Below are 17747 nucleotides of genomic sequence, written 5' to 3'. Positions count from 1 at the left end.
TCTCCCAATGGTCTCCTGCAACTCGCGCTGTGTTCGTGTTTCTCATCATTATATTTCCAGTGCCCAGCAGAGAGTAAATTTTGAGATCTTGGTAATATTTGTTATACCTTAGAAATCTTCTTGATGTCGTGTTTCTCTAGGCATTCCTAAAATCATCAGCGTCAGAATGATTAAGTTTCTGAGGTAAGAAAGAGGCCTGAGAGACTATTAAGTAGTGACTATAATCATTGTTATTATACACATATATTTATTGAGTGAATAAAATAAATCAGACAAGGAACAGAAACTTTGAGGTGTCATACAACATGCCCAAGTTTGGGAGCTGGGATGTGTCCCCAGGCAATCTGTAGAGACAGGAACTTCTATCATGCACCACAGTCTCTTTTGCCTGAGTCAGAATTTTTTGAGGGCCTGTAAGTTAAGATGAGCAGGCAGCCTGCAATCAATCTGAAATAGTCATCTTTTAAGTGGGATTTTAAGTTTTGATTAGCTTTTTATTGTGTCAAGAAATAGCCATTATTTAATTAAAAGCTATATGTAAAAAAAACATATTGTCAAGTCATGTAATTTTCTAATTTTATTCTGTTGTTTGGATACATAAATATCTGTATTTCATTTACCATAAGAAAGAACCTGATTGACAAAGTTCTTTTTGTTTGATAATATTTATAGAAATCTGTGGTGCAACTATATAAGACATTTGATATTATTAATGTGACTTAAATAGGAATAGAATGTCTAGTAAAAAGAATTATCCTAATAGTGGTCCTAAATATCAACCACAATCAATGAGAACTTTATTGATTATCAGGTATGTCCAACTATAGAATCCAGATCCAAAGAGAAAAATGAATAGAAAAGCCTTCAAAAATAATGCAATCAAAATGGGATTATAGAATATGTTTTAAAATATACTCATAAAAATGTGTTCATTTAAAATTGAAACAAAAAAATTTATGTAGATACTTATAAAGTATAATTCAGAACCATCCTGCATCTGAATCGTCACTCCTGTCACTTAACATCCCAATGGCTAGTGTAACCCTGGCTGCAGGAAACACTCGAGATTCTGAATTAATTAGAGTGGGACCTAAGTATCAATATATAAAACAAAACAAACCATCAAAACTTCCAATAAGCATTTCTAACATGCAATCAGTGTTAAGAATCACACTGAGTGTATATATTCTTGGGCAGCAGCGACCCACCCATCTTTGCATCTTCTCGTCTTCATATCCTCAACACTGTACAAAGCTCATTCACAATATTTCTGAAGTGCAATTTTTAATTTTCTCTTCTGGATTTGCCCCGTCTACCTCACCGATGCCTTGGGCACCCTCCTTTCTCCCCCAAACTTGGGGAACTGCACTGCTAGTCAGGATGTTAAACTTCAGAATCCTGAGAGTAATTCTGTTTCCCCCCTTTTTTTTCAATATAACCGGTGAATCATAAAGTCTTCTTTTTTTCTTCTAAATATTTCAAAGATCAGTCCACTTTTCTCTATCTACCTTCTTACCAGTTAACAAAAGTTTCACACCTTGATGGTAGGCTCCTAAGTGGTCTCCTTATCTGTGGTTTTCTTCTATCAATAACACGTATTTCACCCAGAGTGGTTGTCCTAAAATGCAAATATGATCATACTGTTCTCTGCCTAAAACTCTTCAGTGGCTTTCAGTTACCTAAATACCCAATGTGATTCAGAGAGAGTTTCAGGCCCTGGTTCTTCATCTCTCCAGCGGCATCTTCCACTTCATCTTCAGTCACCCATCCCTTCAGCCACACTGAATTGTCACATTTAGCCACTTCTAGTTCCCTGGGTGCATCTCTTTTCACACACTCTTCTCTATTTCTTACAGTATTGCCCCCTCCTTCCTTCAGCTTAAGACCATGACAGCCTTCTCTGGCCAGCCTAGTCTTGCTAGGTTACTTTTCTGTAAGCTTCTATAATAACATTTATTTCCTACAGAATAGCACTCATCTCACTATTGTAAATATTTATTATATTTTCAATATTCTCAGCCAGTAGTCCCTCAAGGAAAGGAACTATTTTTATCTTGCATAAAGGGTCCACATCTAACACTTCAGTTGAATAAAGAATAAATGCATGTTTCATGGAGTACACATGGATACAAAGAAGAGAACAACAGACAGTGGGCTCTACTTGATGCTAGAGGGTAAGAGGAGGAAAAGGACTGAAAAACTACCTATCGGGTCCTATGCTTATTACCTGGGTAATGAAATAATCTGTAAAACAAACCCCTGGGACATGCAACTTACCTATATAACAAACCTGTGCATATATCCCCGAACCTAAAACTTTTAAAAATAAAAAAAAATTAAATTACACACTAATGGTACAGTGATATAGTTTGGAGATTTGTCCCCTCCAAATGTCATGTTGTAGTCCCTGGTGTTGGAGGCCAGGCCTGCTGGGAGTTGTTTGAGTCATGGGGGCTGATCCTTCATGAATGGTTTGGTACCCTCCTCACGGTAATAAGTGAATTTTTGCCCTATTAGTTCATGCAAGAGCTGGTTGTTTAAAACAGCCTAGAATCTCTCTTGCTCTTTCTCTTGCCATGTGACATGCCTGCTCCCCCTTTGCCTTCTGCCATGATTGAGCAGATGCAGATGCTGGTGCTATGCTTGTTGTACACTATGCAGAACCATGAGCCAAAATAAACATCTTTTCTTTATAAATGATCCAGACCCAGGTATTCCCTTATACAACACAAAACAGACGGATACATGTAGATAATTAGGATCTTTAGCGCTTCAGCCCAAAATGAAGATTGTATTAGGAAGATGATTGTCATGATAACAATTCATAATAATGTATGGCATTGATGAGGGTTAACACAGTGCTGGGCTCTATGCTAGATTATTTACATTAATTTTATCACTTAATCATCATGGCAATCCTTCAATGTAGTTACTGTTATTTTTATTTTAGAGATGAGGAAACTGAGGCTTTCAGATATTATGTAACTTGTCCGTGATTCCATAACTACTAAGTGGTGAAGTCAGGTTTTAAATTGAAGCAAGGAATTCCAGTGACCACGTGGCTATGCTGCACTCACAATGTGGACTAAGGTAGTAGTATGATTGAGAAATTTTACAGGTCACTATAATTATAAAAAAAAGAAGGGAGGGTAACAGAAGTAATGACAACTAACATAAGTTTGCTAACTGGAGTAATGACAACTAACATAAGTTTGCTAACTGAAGTAATGACAAGTAACATAAGTTTGCTAACTCTTTAATTTGCTGTTTACAATAATTATAATCAGTGATGCCATACTTTCACAAAACGTCATTTTTCTTTAAACAGAGGAAATAAGAATATCTGGAAAAGTGAATTCCTCCTAATACAGAAAATTGGCAATCTTGCCTGCATTTTACTCCAACCTATACACACATTGTCCTTATATCAATATGTTGGAGAGCTGGAATCACTGTCTCTTGGGAAGTTACTAACAGTCAGCCAACTCGAGTTCCTAGTCCAGTTTTGAGAAAAGGGCTGGTGGCCTTGGACAGGATTTAACTCCTCTGGGCTGCTTCATGTGAAAAGAAAGCACTTAGAACTGCATAAGCTGTCTTATAATCCATTAACTATTTTTTTAAAATCTTGAGCATTTTTTTTCATGGAAACTTCATACTACAATATAAGAAATGTTTTAAATCATTCAACCTTACCATATAAAGTTCATGATGAACTTATTTTTTAGATAATGTTTCAAATGACCCAAAATGTTTCAAATGACCCAAAACTAATACATAATAAATCATTTGGGGGGAAATTCTACACATCTAAGAAAAGCCAAACTTTGACAAAATTTCATGAGTATACATTTTCAACATATTAATAACTAAAGTATACAGTCTGATATTTGGGTCCAGGTTTATGTTTTATGCAAAAACTTCCTAAACTTTCATAATGTATTGATGAAGCATTTTATTAAATGTGGCACATTTGACAACTGGCATATGCTGAGTGAGTTTGTTCATTTCTTCTTATTGCAATAGCTATGAACCTACTTTAATGTGATATACTTACTAAATTGGGCAAGTTATATTCATTTTCCAATTATGGTAGTGATATTAAATTTTCTTCTCAAATACATTTTTAAACAGTCCACTTATTAAATATAAAACAGCATTTTTGAGTTGTATAGCAATTTATAGGAAAGTATATAGGTGCTCTTGTGGATAACTCCACTTTGAGATACAAAAACATTTAGGAATTGAGAAATATCCAAGAACTTGAATTTATTAGGACCTCATACCAATAATTAAAAATTTTCAGCAGTAGTGAAATCTGGTGGTCAGAGGTAATATGTCTTACAGATCTAAAATTCTAAGACCTACTTGCATATAACGCAAAGAGAAAAGACTACCAATATATGTCTGTGGATGTACAAATGAATAATTCTAGGTTTATAAATCTAGGAAGTAATAGGGTTAATGGGCAGGGCTGGATGTTTGATTGTTCAGTTTGTTTTAGATAGAGGTGTTCCAAATGACTTTAGACCAGAGGGAAAGAAGCCTGCTGAGAAGGGGGACGGAATATGCTTGAGAAAGAAGAACTGATGAAGCAAGGTCCCAAGAGAAGAGGCAGGAGTGGGATCAAAATGATTGATAGAGGAAATGAAGGTCTCTGGGGAAAGAGAAAATTGAAGAGATAAATTGGTACAGAATGAATCCAGATGTTCAAAAAAACAAATGTAATCTACCTTACACTTTTGTGTAGGTTTTATTTTTTTCTTTCTTTCCTGTTAAAATGTCTTTATCAGACATAGAGGTCAGATTTTCCAGTAATCACCATCACGGGTACCCACATACTACATTCCACCCATACGTAGGTATTTTTCAAATTCTCCAGGGAGAAAAAAGATGAGTAGGCCTATGTTATACTAGATTCCATACAACATCAGGCTCATCAGTTTATCACGTGAGCATAGGAAGGCAGGTTGTAAGCTGGTATAAGTGTAAAAGGAACCTAATAGGACTTTTAGGGAAAATTCTTTATACTTCATTGCCTCAGCTGCTGTTCAAATGTTAGAAGCACAGAAGATAAGCACATTTCAGATACTCTAACTTGTTTCTTTTAACCTACTTTCCTGAGGTCTTTACAGAAACAGGGAAATATTACTTTTGCCTAGGGAACTTTTTTTTTTATAAAAGAAGTCCAAAGTCTGATTAAGTACATTCCTAAATGCCTTGATGGAGAAGGCATGTGTTAGAAGGTTAGACTTAAGTAAAGGCATTGCGAGTGAATTGACAGTCGTCCCTGTGTGTGTAGGGGGGATTCGTTTCAGGATGCCCACGTGTATCAAAATCAATGCATACTCAAGTCTGGAAACTGGCCCCGTAGAATCTGACTATAAAGTAGGCCCCTGGTATATGTGGGTTTTCCATCTTGCAAATACTGTATTTTCAATCTGCATTTGGTTGAAAAAAATCCACATATAAGTATATCCATGCAGTTCAAACATATGTTGTTCAAGGATTGACTGTATTTGTGTGAGTTGAGGTTTGTAATTCTAAAAGCACTATTTAATCCCAACTTTTATTTCCACAATCCAGAATTCTCTCTTAAAATGTATTTATGACAGAGCCATCTGTCTCTTCCAACTGGATCTTTTAAAAAACAGAAAACCCAAACCGTGTGGTGACTTTAAATGATAAACTTTTATTCTGAATATACTGTTTTTGCACAAGATTTAACACAACATTTTCTGGGATTATAAATATTTTATAACAGTATTATACAAATTTTTACAAAATGTTTTTATCAGGCTAGATAATTTTCACAAAAGTGTCAAGAGAACAAAATAAAGGGGAGAAAAGATCTATTGTTCACAAAAGCCAGTTGGCCTTTTGCATGAATGCACACCATTTTAATAAAAGTATTCCTAAAAGCATGATCCGACATTCATACAACACAACAAAAAACACAGCTTTACTAGGTCACATTATAAACTCAATTGGCATCTACACAAGACAGTATCCCATTAGTTTCAGTGGAATTTGAGATAACTGTGTAAACTAGAAATAAGGTAGATGAAACTATTGGTAAGAGTTGTCTAATTCTTCAAAAATCTGGAATTTTTTCAACACTTGAAACATTACATTGGTTTGCTCTTTACAGAAATGTACTGTGAATATTAACATTCTGCTATGGGAAACAATACAAGTTTAGATGAAAAAAATTTAAAATTTTGGGCAAGTGAAAGTCATTCCATTCTATTCTTGAAAAAAAGTAACAACATCCATTTTGTTTCACTAGGTCAGACTATACCATTAAACATTTTAACGTCTAACATGATCAATGGAAGAGATTCAGAGTTTTAAATTAAGACAAAATTTAAGCTTTGTTGGTCACAGACAAAGATTTAAATGAGATTTAAAATACAAGAGAGCATCAAATAAGCAAGTAACACTTGGGTTGCAAAGGTCACTTAAAAGGGATACTGCCTATTTGAACCCCATAAGGCCAGTTTTAAAGTTAATAAAAGGAATATTATAGGAAAACTTACAAATGGCAGCAACACTGTTTTTTTTTTTTATTTTTTTATTTTTCCAAGTTAAGCAGTAACACCTCAAGCATTAGAAACATGAAAAAAGATCATACTAAAATCTTATAGGCCCAGGACCTAAAAATCTCTTCAATCAAACTTGCTAACTATGTCATGTTAAAAACCTGTTACAAATATGGACCACGGTTGGTGTTTGGCAGTAATGCTGGTTGTTTAAATGAGGAAAATATAAAGAAATCATTAATGCAGAATTCTTTCTTGTTACTCAACACCATTGCCAAGCTTACTTGAACTCTGTTGTAGTGACTAACTACATTAAGCCACATGAGTATAACAAAAATTAGTTAAAGCAGTGTATACACTTTTTTATTGATCTGTTGTACTGTTCAGTTGTTGGAAATCAATATTAATAACAGGCTATAATTTAAGTTCTTGTCAACATAACTCACAGAAAAATACTAAATGTAATATAATAATTTGATGGGATGAGTGTTACTGTCTTAAAAAATATGCTAAAAGCATGAAGACTAATATTAGTCATGGGAACAACTTTTATTCAGCTTGTTCTTACCCAATTTGTAATTGTATTTGTGGTTGTCACAATATATAACTTTACAGCAGAAAATAAAGGTTTGTAGCAAAACTCATGCATGTAAATATATTTTGATGGCAATAGAAATTAAATAGGATCCTGCCAAGAGATGCCAAGTTTAACCGTGATTAATACAGTAACAATGTAATTGATGAAAACATATAATCGACATTAGCCATGAAAATATATTTAATAGATTTTGAACATAATTTTAAGGTAGTTTGTTGTATGCTGGAAGCAATTCAATTGTTTTAATGTGCATTGTTTATATACACAAACTAACAATTTTGTATTTTGATACCCCCTTCCCAACACTATCATGATTTAAGATAGTCTAGCAAAAATTGAACAACTTTTAAATATTTAACAAACAACATGATTTAAACATTGTTACTAGAGTGAGAAGTTTTTTTCCCCACATATATTTTAAATCACTTTGGTGTTTTCTAAAATGTCAATACCAGTTATGAATGACACTACAAAATCACAACAATGCATTAGAAATGGTAACTGATGTCAACTCTTAGAACAATAGTTGGCAAAGTGATTCCATTTCCCCCCCCTTTTTATTGAAAAAAAAAATCTTAAATAAAGAAATGTACACAAATGGTACCTAAGGTATATTGGTGGTGGGAGGGAATTACAAATGTATGCAAAGCTAAAAACAAATATTATCTTTTAAGCTACGTTAAATTATTGGTTATATCTTTGATATGTGGAGCATATTAAAGCATGCTGGATAATGTTAATAACTTTGACTTAAAAAGGATATGTAAGAAAATTTCCAGCATATACACATACCAGTAATTGGCATGTTCCAAAAAAAGAAAAACTGCATTTTATCATAAAAAATATCTACATACGTTCAGCCTTCAGTAAAATTATTAACTATTCTTAGAATTACACATTCAGTTTTTACCCTTTCTTCAAATACTGTTTGCTCCAGAAAATAATTTTTAAAAGCATAAATAATCTGCTACCATATTAGTCTATAATGAAATATCTGATTTACTACACTAACCATTTTCACCAATGAGGCTGTATAAAAAACAACTTTTATTATTCACAATCAAGTATTCATGTGCATACATAGAGATTCAAGGTTTCCTATTTGTTCAGATTATTGTAAAACCCTTATCAACTTGCATGGAAATTTTGGTCAAACGATCATACCATTTAAAATGGAAGGGCAAAAGCAGCAGTAGCAGGAACTTTTGGATTGTATGTGCTACTATTGAAACGAACAAAGAGGAAACCTAGGATGAATCTTCATTGAGAACATATATGTACTTTTCAAAAAATAAATGTGTCAAATCTGATTTATGTACTTAAAATATCTGTACATAGGTTATCAGGCGAAAGCACGAATCTGTATAAAATTCATTAATTCTCATTTCACCATTTATCTAACCCCAATCATTCAGCATTTACATTGCACAGTATATTCAGAGTAGTTTAACAACATTTTAAAAGATGACTTAAGTGCATTTACACTGCAAGGTTCAGATTCTTACATAACAATAATATCACTCAGTTAACTTTTCAATGACTACACTCTACAGTAAGAGAAAAAAGAACTGAAAAGTTAAAATAGCAGCAGCATCATGCAAAATACCCTTGGTAAACCAAAGTTCATTTATCACAAGAAAAACATTTCCCCCTCCCCCCGACAAGCTTTTCTTATAGCATTTTAAAATATCTGGCTAGCACTACATAACTGTACTGTGAACAAAAGGAACATTACATCAAAGCATTTATTAAGGGCTTGCTTACATTTATGAGGAAATACGTCACATATTCCAATTTCTCCCTCAAGCACCTTTAGTTTAATAATTTCTTAGTTACTATTTTCGAACCATCAATTCATTACCCCATCAAAATTTAATTGGTCATCAATTGTGTTTTATTTTTGGCAAAGAAGCCATTCTTCATAAGGCATTTTATTCTTGGCAAATTTTTCATAGAAAATTAGCCATTATTTATATTTCAACAATTTAGACCAATGTTAATTCTCTCTTTCTCTATATATTTCAATAATTGCTACTCAAAGCAGGAATTAACTTTTAACAGAAGAATAAGTGAAGGCAAAAATAATTTCTTTCCCCTTAGAGATTTTCTTAGTAAAATTGCAGCAAGTCAAAATTGCAGGTCAATATCAAGACATTTCTTATGATTCATATACAATTGTATGGGGAACCCTTTCACATGTAATCACCAACAATGCAACAACAAACTCCCAGATTTTCCAATAGAGGACATGTATAGGATTTTGCTTTGATGTTACACATAGATGATGCAGCATTCACACACGTTTAAGGATCTGACACCCTGACATGCAGCCAGTGGGTGCCTTAGGAGTCTGTGCCTTAGTGTTATGCCATGGTACAGGCCCAGCTAATGTTTGTCTGATTTTATAGCTGACCCTACGTTAATGTAATTGAGGGCAGGGCTCATGTTTTGGCAGGGTCTGGAGTTTAATTATGCAGATTTGGTTTTTAGAAGGTCATAACAGGCGGTGTGTGCTGCCAGATACCAGCCAAAGTAGTAGAAACTGGATTCCAATGATATACCACAGGGAGGGATTTAATCCAGAAACACCACCACAGTCAGTATAATCCTCCTGTTGTTTAAAAAAAAAAAAAGAGAAAAATCTAAAAATCTTGAAAAATATTTAGTAACACATCTTTTAGAGTAATCCATATTTAGTTCACTTTCTGAACTTACCTTATAAAACTGCTTTAATTGAAATCCAAATAAATTACTTTCTCCTAGATTTTATCATTGAGGAATTCTGGATAAAGCAATTTCCCTAGCATCATTTCACAAATGCTTTAAATGTTTAGTTGTAGATTTTGATGATTATGAAAGAAAATAATAAATGCTGTTTGAATAATATACTAATTTTAAATAAAAAACTTTCACAGTATCAAAAATCCTATATATTTATAAATGCAAGAAATAAATGTAAAATTTAATAGTAGTTTTTATAATTCCCAAGAATTATGATTTTAGCAACTATGCTCCATATGGTAAAGTTGGGGACTGGTAAAATAAATACATTTCCATTTCCCATATTTCTTATACAATTTATAAGGTTCAACGTAGAGTGCAATCATAGCATCTGGACCTTCATCAAGAATTAAAGTAAAATGAATAATGTATTTGAACCATTGTTTATGTTGGTTCAAATACATTATTTGGACACATACAGGATTTTGCTTTGAAAATATATATCCAAAATAAAGAGCTAAGCTAGGAAGACATTTGTCTTGAGACAACCAAGAAATATTAGAATGAATATACTCACATTAACTCCCCAGTCTAGTGGTAGCTCATTTAGTTCCCTCTTAATGCAAAAGTATTATTCATCTTTTATTCCTAGGTTCTGTATTTGATAAAATTTTCCATATCCTTTAATTCCTTTTAACATAGTGAATTTCATTTTTAAAAACCTCATATTTATTATTTTTAAATTTTATTTCAATAGGTTTTGGGGAACAGGTGGTTTGGTTACGTGGATAATTCCTTAGTGGTGATTTCTGAGATTTTGGTGCACCTGTCACCCAAGCAGTGTACAATGCACCCAATGTATGTAGTATTTTATCCCTTACCCCCATTCCTCCCGAGTCCCCAAAGTCCATTATATCATTCTTATGCCTCTGCATCCTCATAACTTAGCTCCCACTTAGAAGTGAGAACATACAATATTTGATTTTCCATTCATGAGTTACTTCACTTAGAAAAATGGCCTCCAACTCCATCTAGGTTGCTGCAAACGCCATTATTTCATTCCTTGTTATGGGTGAGGTGTATTCCATGTTGTATATATACCACATTTTCTTTACTCATTGGTTGATGGACATTTAGGTTGGTTCCACATTTTTGCAATTTTGAATTGTGCTGCTATAAACATGCATGTGCAAGTGTCTTTTTCATAAAATGACTTCTTTTCCTCAGGGTAGATACACAGCAGTGGGACTGCTGGATCAAATGGTAGTTCTACTTTTCATTCTTTAAGGAATCACCATACTGTTTTCCATAGTGGTTGTATTAGCTTACATTCCCACCAGCAGTGTACAAAGTGTTTTTTTTTTTTTTTAACAACATCCATTATTTTTTGATTATGGCCATTCGTGCAGGAGTAAGGTGGTATCACATTGTGGTTTTAACATGCATTTCCCTGATAATTAGTGATGTTGAGCAATTTTTCATATGTTTTGGCCATTTGCATATCATTTTTTGAGAATTGTCTATTCATGTTTTTTGCTCACTTTCTGATGGGATTATTTGAAAGACCATATATTTAAACATCTTTAAAGAATCTGCTAATCCAAGGTAGATGTTCTAAGAATCAAAATAATAGGTTGAATAATTTTCTTTCAGAATAATTTTACAAAGATTCTAAGCTCCCAAAGAATAAGAACTTTGGCTCTTTTTGTTCACCAGGATTTAATACAGTGCTGCCACATAGTAAATAAAATTACTTCTTTAATTGTATTTTAAGGCAGCAGAACTATAATTGTATTTTAAGGCAGCAGAACTATTTTGGTAAGAAAGAAAGCTGGGAGAAAAGAATCTATGAAAAAAATGTTGGTTTCAATCAATTTACATCCCAAATCTAAATAGAATCATAAAATAATCAATTCTTAGTCTTTATCCTATTTGACCTTTCAGAAGCATTTGACAAATATATGACATTGTCTCCTTGAAATACGTTCTCATGTATCTTTGGCTAATGCACTCTTCTGGTTTTTCTTGAAACTTGTTTGTGTATCTCTCCTTGGCTTGACCTCCTTTCTTTCATGCTCTCTAAAATGTTAGACTTTTCCAGGTGTTACCTCTCTCTCCTTTCTTCTTCTTCCTTTACACTTTGTTCCTAGATGATCTAATCCCAAGTCCTATGGCTTTAATTTCATCCGTTTCCTAATAACTCACTCTTTTATATGTTCAATCCTGTATTCTCCTCTGGTCTGTGTATTCATTGATCTCTACTTTCTCCTCTTGTATGTCTGTATGTCTCATAGGGATTTCAAACTTGACTTGCCCCTAATATAATTCTTCTGGTATCAGTAAATAGCACTTTTAGAGTAGTAGATAAGGCCAAACACTACAAGTCTCACTCTGTTACTCAGGCTGGAGTGCAATGGCATGATCTTGACCTCCCTGGGCTCAGGTGATCTTCCCACCTCAGCCTCCCGAGTAGCTAGGACTATAGGTGTGCACCACCACACCTGTCTAATTTTTTATATTTTTTTGCAGAGTGGGGGTTTCAGCTGGGAATCCATCCTCTAACTCTAGCTTCAAAATACATCCCCAAACTTACTGCTTGTCACTACTGTGGGTCCAAGTCACCAATACGTCTTGCTTCCACTTTTGCAAAAGCTGCCTCACTTGTCCCATGGCTTCTACTCTGCCCTTTTACAAACGCTTCTCCAAAAAGCAGTCTTCTTAACACCACACATTCTTTCACTCCCTGCTCGACATTTCTCATCATTCTCAGAGCAAAATCTACATTCTTTATTAAGGTCTACAAAGCCTTATGAGGTCTGGAGCCTGGCTGTCTCATCTTCCCACCTTCTCCTCTCCCGCCTGCTCACTCTGCTTCAATAACACTGGCTTTCTCTGCAACAGGCCGAGCTGTTTACTGCCTTTGCATTTGTTCTTTTTGTTCAGATGCTTTTCTCTCCAGGTAGGGTAAACAGATAAAAAACAGGGTACCAGTAATAATGGAATATCAGATTTAAAAAAAAACAAATACTTTATATAAATGTATTTCATATACAGAAGAGTGGCTAGATACATAGCAACGATTTGATAAATGAAGAGTAGGTACTCAAAGCAGCACACATTGACTGGTTAGAAACACTATGAGGTATTAACTTAAAGAAGTCATTGTCACTTAACCAGGAGTACTCCCCAGTTATGATTAAGTGTTAATTTGAATAAAAATTACCACACAAGACCCATTTGTGTATTCAGAACATATTTTGTCATCTTTATACTCTACAAATGTGTTATGGAAAGAAAAATATTCTCTTTGGCCCTTATTTCACTGTTTTTATTTTTATAGATATTTTTTGTTTCATTTCCTCTGTGTGATGATGAGATATGTCTGTTTCTATTTGGGAGGTGGTAGTTTAGATAAGTTATTTGGGATCCCTGTGGTCTGCATGTCAATTCACACTGGAAAATGTGCCTTTTAAGTTTCCTGATCATGTCTTCCCATGCATTTTGCATGGTGTAACTCCGTGTAATGTATTTCACAGAATCATTTCAAGTCTTATTATGGGATACATTCTAAATCACAAATGCACTGATGTGGGAGCAACTCAGCATTATCTCTGTCCTATAGAGACTGAAATCCCACTGACACCATGACCAGATATAATAAATCGGTCTGATTTTTAAACGATTATTTAAGTAGAAAATAACAGATTGGTACTTTGTTTAGAACACTAAAATGGAAAAAGAATGCAGTGCCAATATTATATATATATTAATTTTTAAAATATGATAAAACTAATTGTATTAGACTTCCTTATAGGGGAACCTCTCTTAAAAGATTGTGTTATTAAAGATATCAACTGATAATTCTTTATTCCTTTCTTTCTCATTACTCTTTAAAAAATCTAAACCATAGTAAAATTCATATAGTTTTTGCCCCAAAGTTTTCTTTATACAGCATGCGTTACCAGTGGCTAAAATCTTTCTTTTGAAGTTACTGTTGCTAAACTCTTACTCTGCCTTTCTTTCCCCATTCAGAACCTGGGACAACTAATTGCATACAGTACAAGCTTAATAATTTTTAATTTATTAAATTCAGAAATACATTTTTCAAAAGAAAATGTTCTGGTCATTTGGCTGAAAAGTTTTTGATCTTTTTTTCTGAATTATAGCCATCATTTAATTTTAATTTCCTTCAAAATGCAAATTGCTGGTGAAGACAGCCATCAAATCGTGGACTAACTTTTGAATTCAGGTAAGTCTGTACTAAAGTTACCACCAGAAACTTCGAAGAAAATCAATATTTAAAAATTTTTAGGCATGTAGATACTGCATAATAATAGGAATAATGCCCCTAGCAAATAATTTGTTCTCCTACATGTCACCTTAACTAACACTCTTACACATTAACTCGTGAGATAGGTAGTATATTTATTCAACTCTTTAAATGTAGACAGATTATGTACCCAATAATATGCTTTATAAATTGGGTTTGCATAAAATAATAAATTTCTCAATGGACAGAACTGGCTTGCTTTATTTCTTTTTGATTAATAAATGTTAGCTTTTTCATTTGCTTTTGTACTTGTGTGTGACTTGAGTCTTCATAAAGCTTGTTATCAAAAAGTCTTGTTTGAACACTTCAGTTCTGATGAAGTCCTCATGGTATGGAGCTTCATAACTGTTTGTTTATGTATAATCTATATCCTTCTGGACTCTACAGGGTACAAGGGCCCCTTGGTAGGCTTTGGAGATTACACTACCATTCTGCCTTGCTTGTGAGCAGAACCTAATCCAACAGAAATTGCTAGTTTTAGCCAGACTATATTGGAGCACAGACCATAACCTTTGTGGTCCTTAATGTGGGAAACAACTGCCAACTAACATTTCAGTATTTTTTGTAATGATTTTTTTCAACTTAATTTTTCAGAGAAAATAATACTTCCTTTGATATTATTATATCAACATTCAAATAGCACTAAGTGGATTCACTGTTCTACACTGATAACTGTGTTTTTAAATACTGAAAGCATATCTTGTTAATGTAAAATATACATCATTGATATCATGTATTCCTTTGATATAATAATATAACATTGATATCATGTATTCCTTTGATATAATAATATAAAGGAATCTCAAATGTTTTCTTTTTAGAGATCAGAAGGATATAGATTATACTTCTACAATTATGAAGCTCCATACCATGAGGACTTCATCAAAACTCAAGTGTTCAAGAGATTTTGATACAAGCTTTAGGAAGACTTAAGTCACACACAAGTACAAAAGATAAGCAAATGAAAAAGCTAACATTTATTAATCAAAGAAGTAAAGCAAGTCAATAATTGTCCATTGAGAAATTTACTATTTTATGCAAACACAATTTATAAAGCATATTATCTGGTACATAAATATCTTAGTTGAGTCCATGGTGATATATAATTATTGCCATGATAGATTTATAATTACGGTTCAAAGAAAGTATCACAATAGGAAAATGTTATTTTGGTTGGCGGGGGGGTCTTAGGTTAAAAAAATTTTAAATTCACTGTTGCTGTAGATATATATATATATTTTTTTGGAAATGGAGTCTAGCTCTGTGATCTAGGCTGGAGTGCAGTGGCACGATCTCAGCTCACTGCAACTTCCACCTCCCAGGCTCAAGCAATTCTCTTGCCTCAGCCTCCAGCCCGGCTAATTTTTGTATTTTAGTAGAGATGGGGTTTCACCAGGTTGCCCAGGCTGGTCTCGAACTCCTGACCTCAGGTGATGCACCCACCTCAGCCTCCCAAAGTGCTGGGATTATAGGCTTGAACCACTGCGCCCAGCCATTGCTATAGGTTTTTAAGAGAAAGGTAAAAAGAGAGCTGGCCTACTCAAGAGCAATACTTATATATTTTGTAGTGTAATTGATAACCTATAAATCTTATCTAAAAATTCTATGATTGACAGAAGTAAGCTTTTGAATCAAAAGGGAAAATAGGGACAATTATAGAAACATAATTTGATTACACTTTTCTTGTATAATGGTTGACTACCTATATTGAACTTCTTTAAGGCATCAATAATATTTCAAATAGTTGCCTGTATATCAATTTTTAAAATGTGTATATGAAGATAGTAAAGCAATGTTTCCTTACTTGGAGTTTTTTGCCATGAAAACCATTCTTTTATTATCCCAGAAGACTTGTGGTTATTTTCTGAGACTCCCTCTCTGCTATTCCACTCCCCAACCTCTATCACCCCTGCCTGTGAATTCACTCCATTCATAGTAATGGCCACATCTCCATCTAGTGGCTTCCTAATCAACGACTACCTGGAAACCAATTCAATGACTACCTGGAAACCAATGACAAACACAACAAAAGTGTGTGCTCTAGTAACACAATCATGATGATTCCAGAGCATTAGAAAAGAAATTGCAAAACAGGAAAAAGAAATTGCAAAACAGGAAATGAAGAACTAAATGCAAATGCAAGCCCCAAAACATCTCATTAGTAGTATTGAATATAGAACTCAGAAATTTCTTAAAAGGTTAATTAATAATTTTGGGCTAGATAATGTAATATTAAATAAAATGAACTTAGAAACTGGAAGCACTTATTCTAAAATATTTCAATAAGAATATTTTGAGAGTAAAAATCTAAAAAGTTATTTAAGTCAAGATTTATTTTAAAAAGTAGAAAAATCTGAAAGGACTTGAAAGACTGCTTTAATTTGTGTTAGCATCTTTTGTAAATAAATTGAGATAACCACCTCTAAAAATTGTCATTAGGTAGTTCTCATAAAATACCATGAAGCATGTATATCTGTCTCTGCAATGACAATTTTTACACAAAAACTTTATGAAATATGTTTCATTTAGGATTAGAAATTTACATGCCATTTGAAATCAGCTATTCAAAAAACAACAACATTGGTCCTGAGATTTAATAACCTGGTTTCAGGAACATTAATATTGTAGATTTAGGAATATGGATGATTTTCTAAAATTTCAAGCCAAAAACAAAAACAAAGAAAAATTAGAGAAAGTGACTGACCATCCACACCACATGAAAACTTGCAGTAAAATGAAGATAGGAGCTGACATCATGGTACAGGCACGACTCGTTGTGCATTTAAGTTGATCCTATTAATAACGGGCAAAGTAGCAAGTACAGGAAAAGGAAAGAGAACACAGAAAAGAAGACACACAAGATGAGATTTCATGCAATTTGCTGGCAGTTAATGTGAGTCTCCATCCAGAGCAGATTCACAGTGACCATTGCAAATAAGTATTACCAAAATAACTCCACTGCTAAAGAAACACAAGATATTATTAGCACACCAAGCTACTGAGCAACAGTTGTACTTTCACACACAACCCATTTATTTATAGGAGCTTCAATTGCTGAACATTTTTGTCTTGGTCAAATCTTTTTAATGCCTTGATCATAAGATATAGCCTCCTAGAATAATATTTTGGGCAAAGGGTTTTTATGCCATTTTTCAAGTTCATCTGAATTTAATATTCCTACTGTCAAAAAACTGGTGACAAATGGTTGATGAGCGAAGTTTCTCTAATGAGTGACATGACCCTTGGCCCTTCATAAAACATTCTTTGGGAAATAATTTTAAATGGGCAACCTGCTGAAGGTGTAGTAGACAGAATAACAGGAGTCCGCCTATCCGGACTTTATATATCTTATCTTAAAAAAAAAAAAACCTTAGTTGCAATATTGAATTACTCTCCCTAGAAAGGATCAATAATGCCTCACAGAGATAACTGGGATTGACTGGCTAATACATCTTGCATTTTTAGTCCCCATCACTGATTTGATTACTTCTTTGCTCTATTTTTAATTTATATTATCTAATTGCATAATATTATCTGTGAAAATGTTTTGTCCTTTCTG

General features: G+C 33.6%; 1 protein-coding gene across 4 annotated transcripts in view; it reads right to left on the bottom strand.

The window, feature by feature from the left end:
* Positions 1–5669: 5669 nt before the first annotated feature.
* Positions 5670–17747, bottom strand: part of CACNA2D1 (calcium voltage-gated channel auxiliary subunit alpha2delta 1) — a 498772-nt gene continuing 486694 nt past the window's right edge. For 3 of the 4 annotated variants that reach the window (XM_024249257.3, XM_024249260.3, XM_024249259.3), the window contains one exon: positions 5670–9748. In XM_024249257.3, the coding sequence (XP_024105025.1) occupies positions 9632–9748 (117 nt within the window). In that variant the 3' untranslated portion in view covers positions 5670–9631. 4 annotated transcript variants of the gene reach the window in all.

The sequence above is a fragment of the Pongo abelii genome, chromosome 6 (genome assembly GCF_028885655.2).
Source record: "Pongo abelii isolate AG06213 chromosome 6, NHGRI_mPonAbe1-v2.0_pri, whole genome shotgun sequence".
Classification (NCBI taxonomy): domain Eukaryota; kingdom Metazoa; phylum Chordata; class Mammalia; order Primates; family Hominidae; genus Pongo; species Pongo abelii.
Note: the sequence above shows the minus strand (reverse complement) of the source record. Positions and strands in the feature narration are given on the sequence as shown.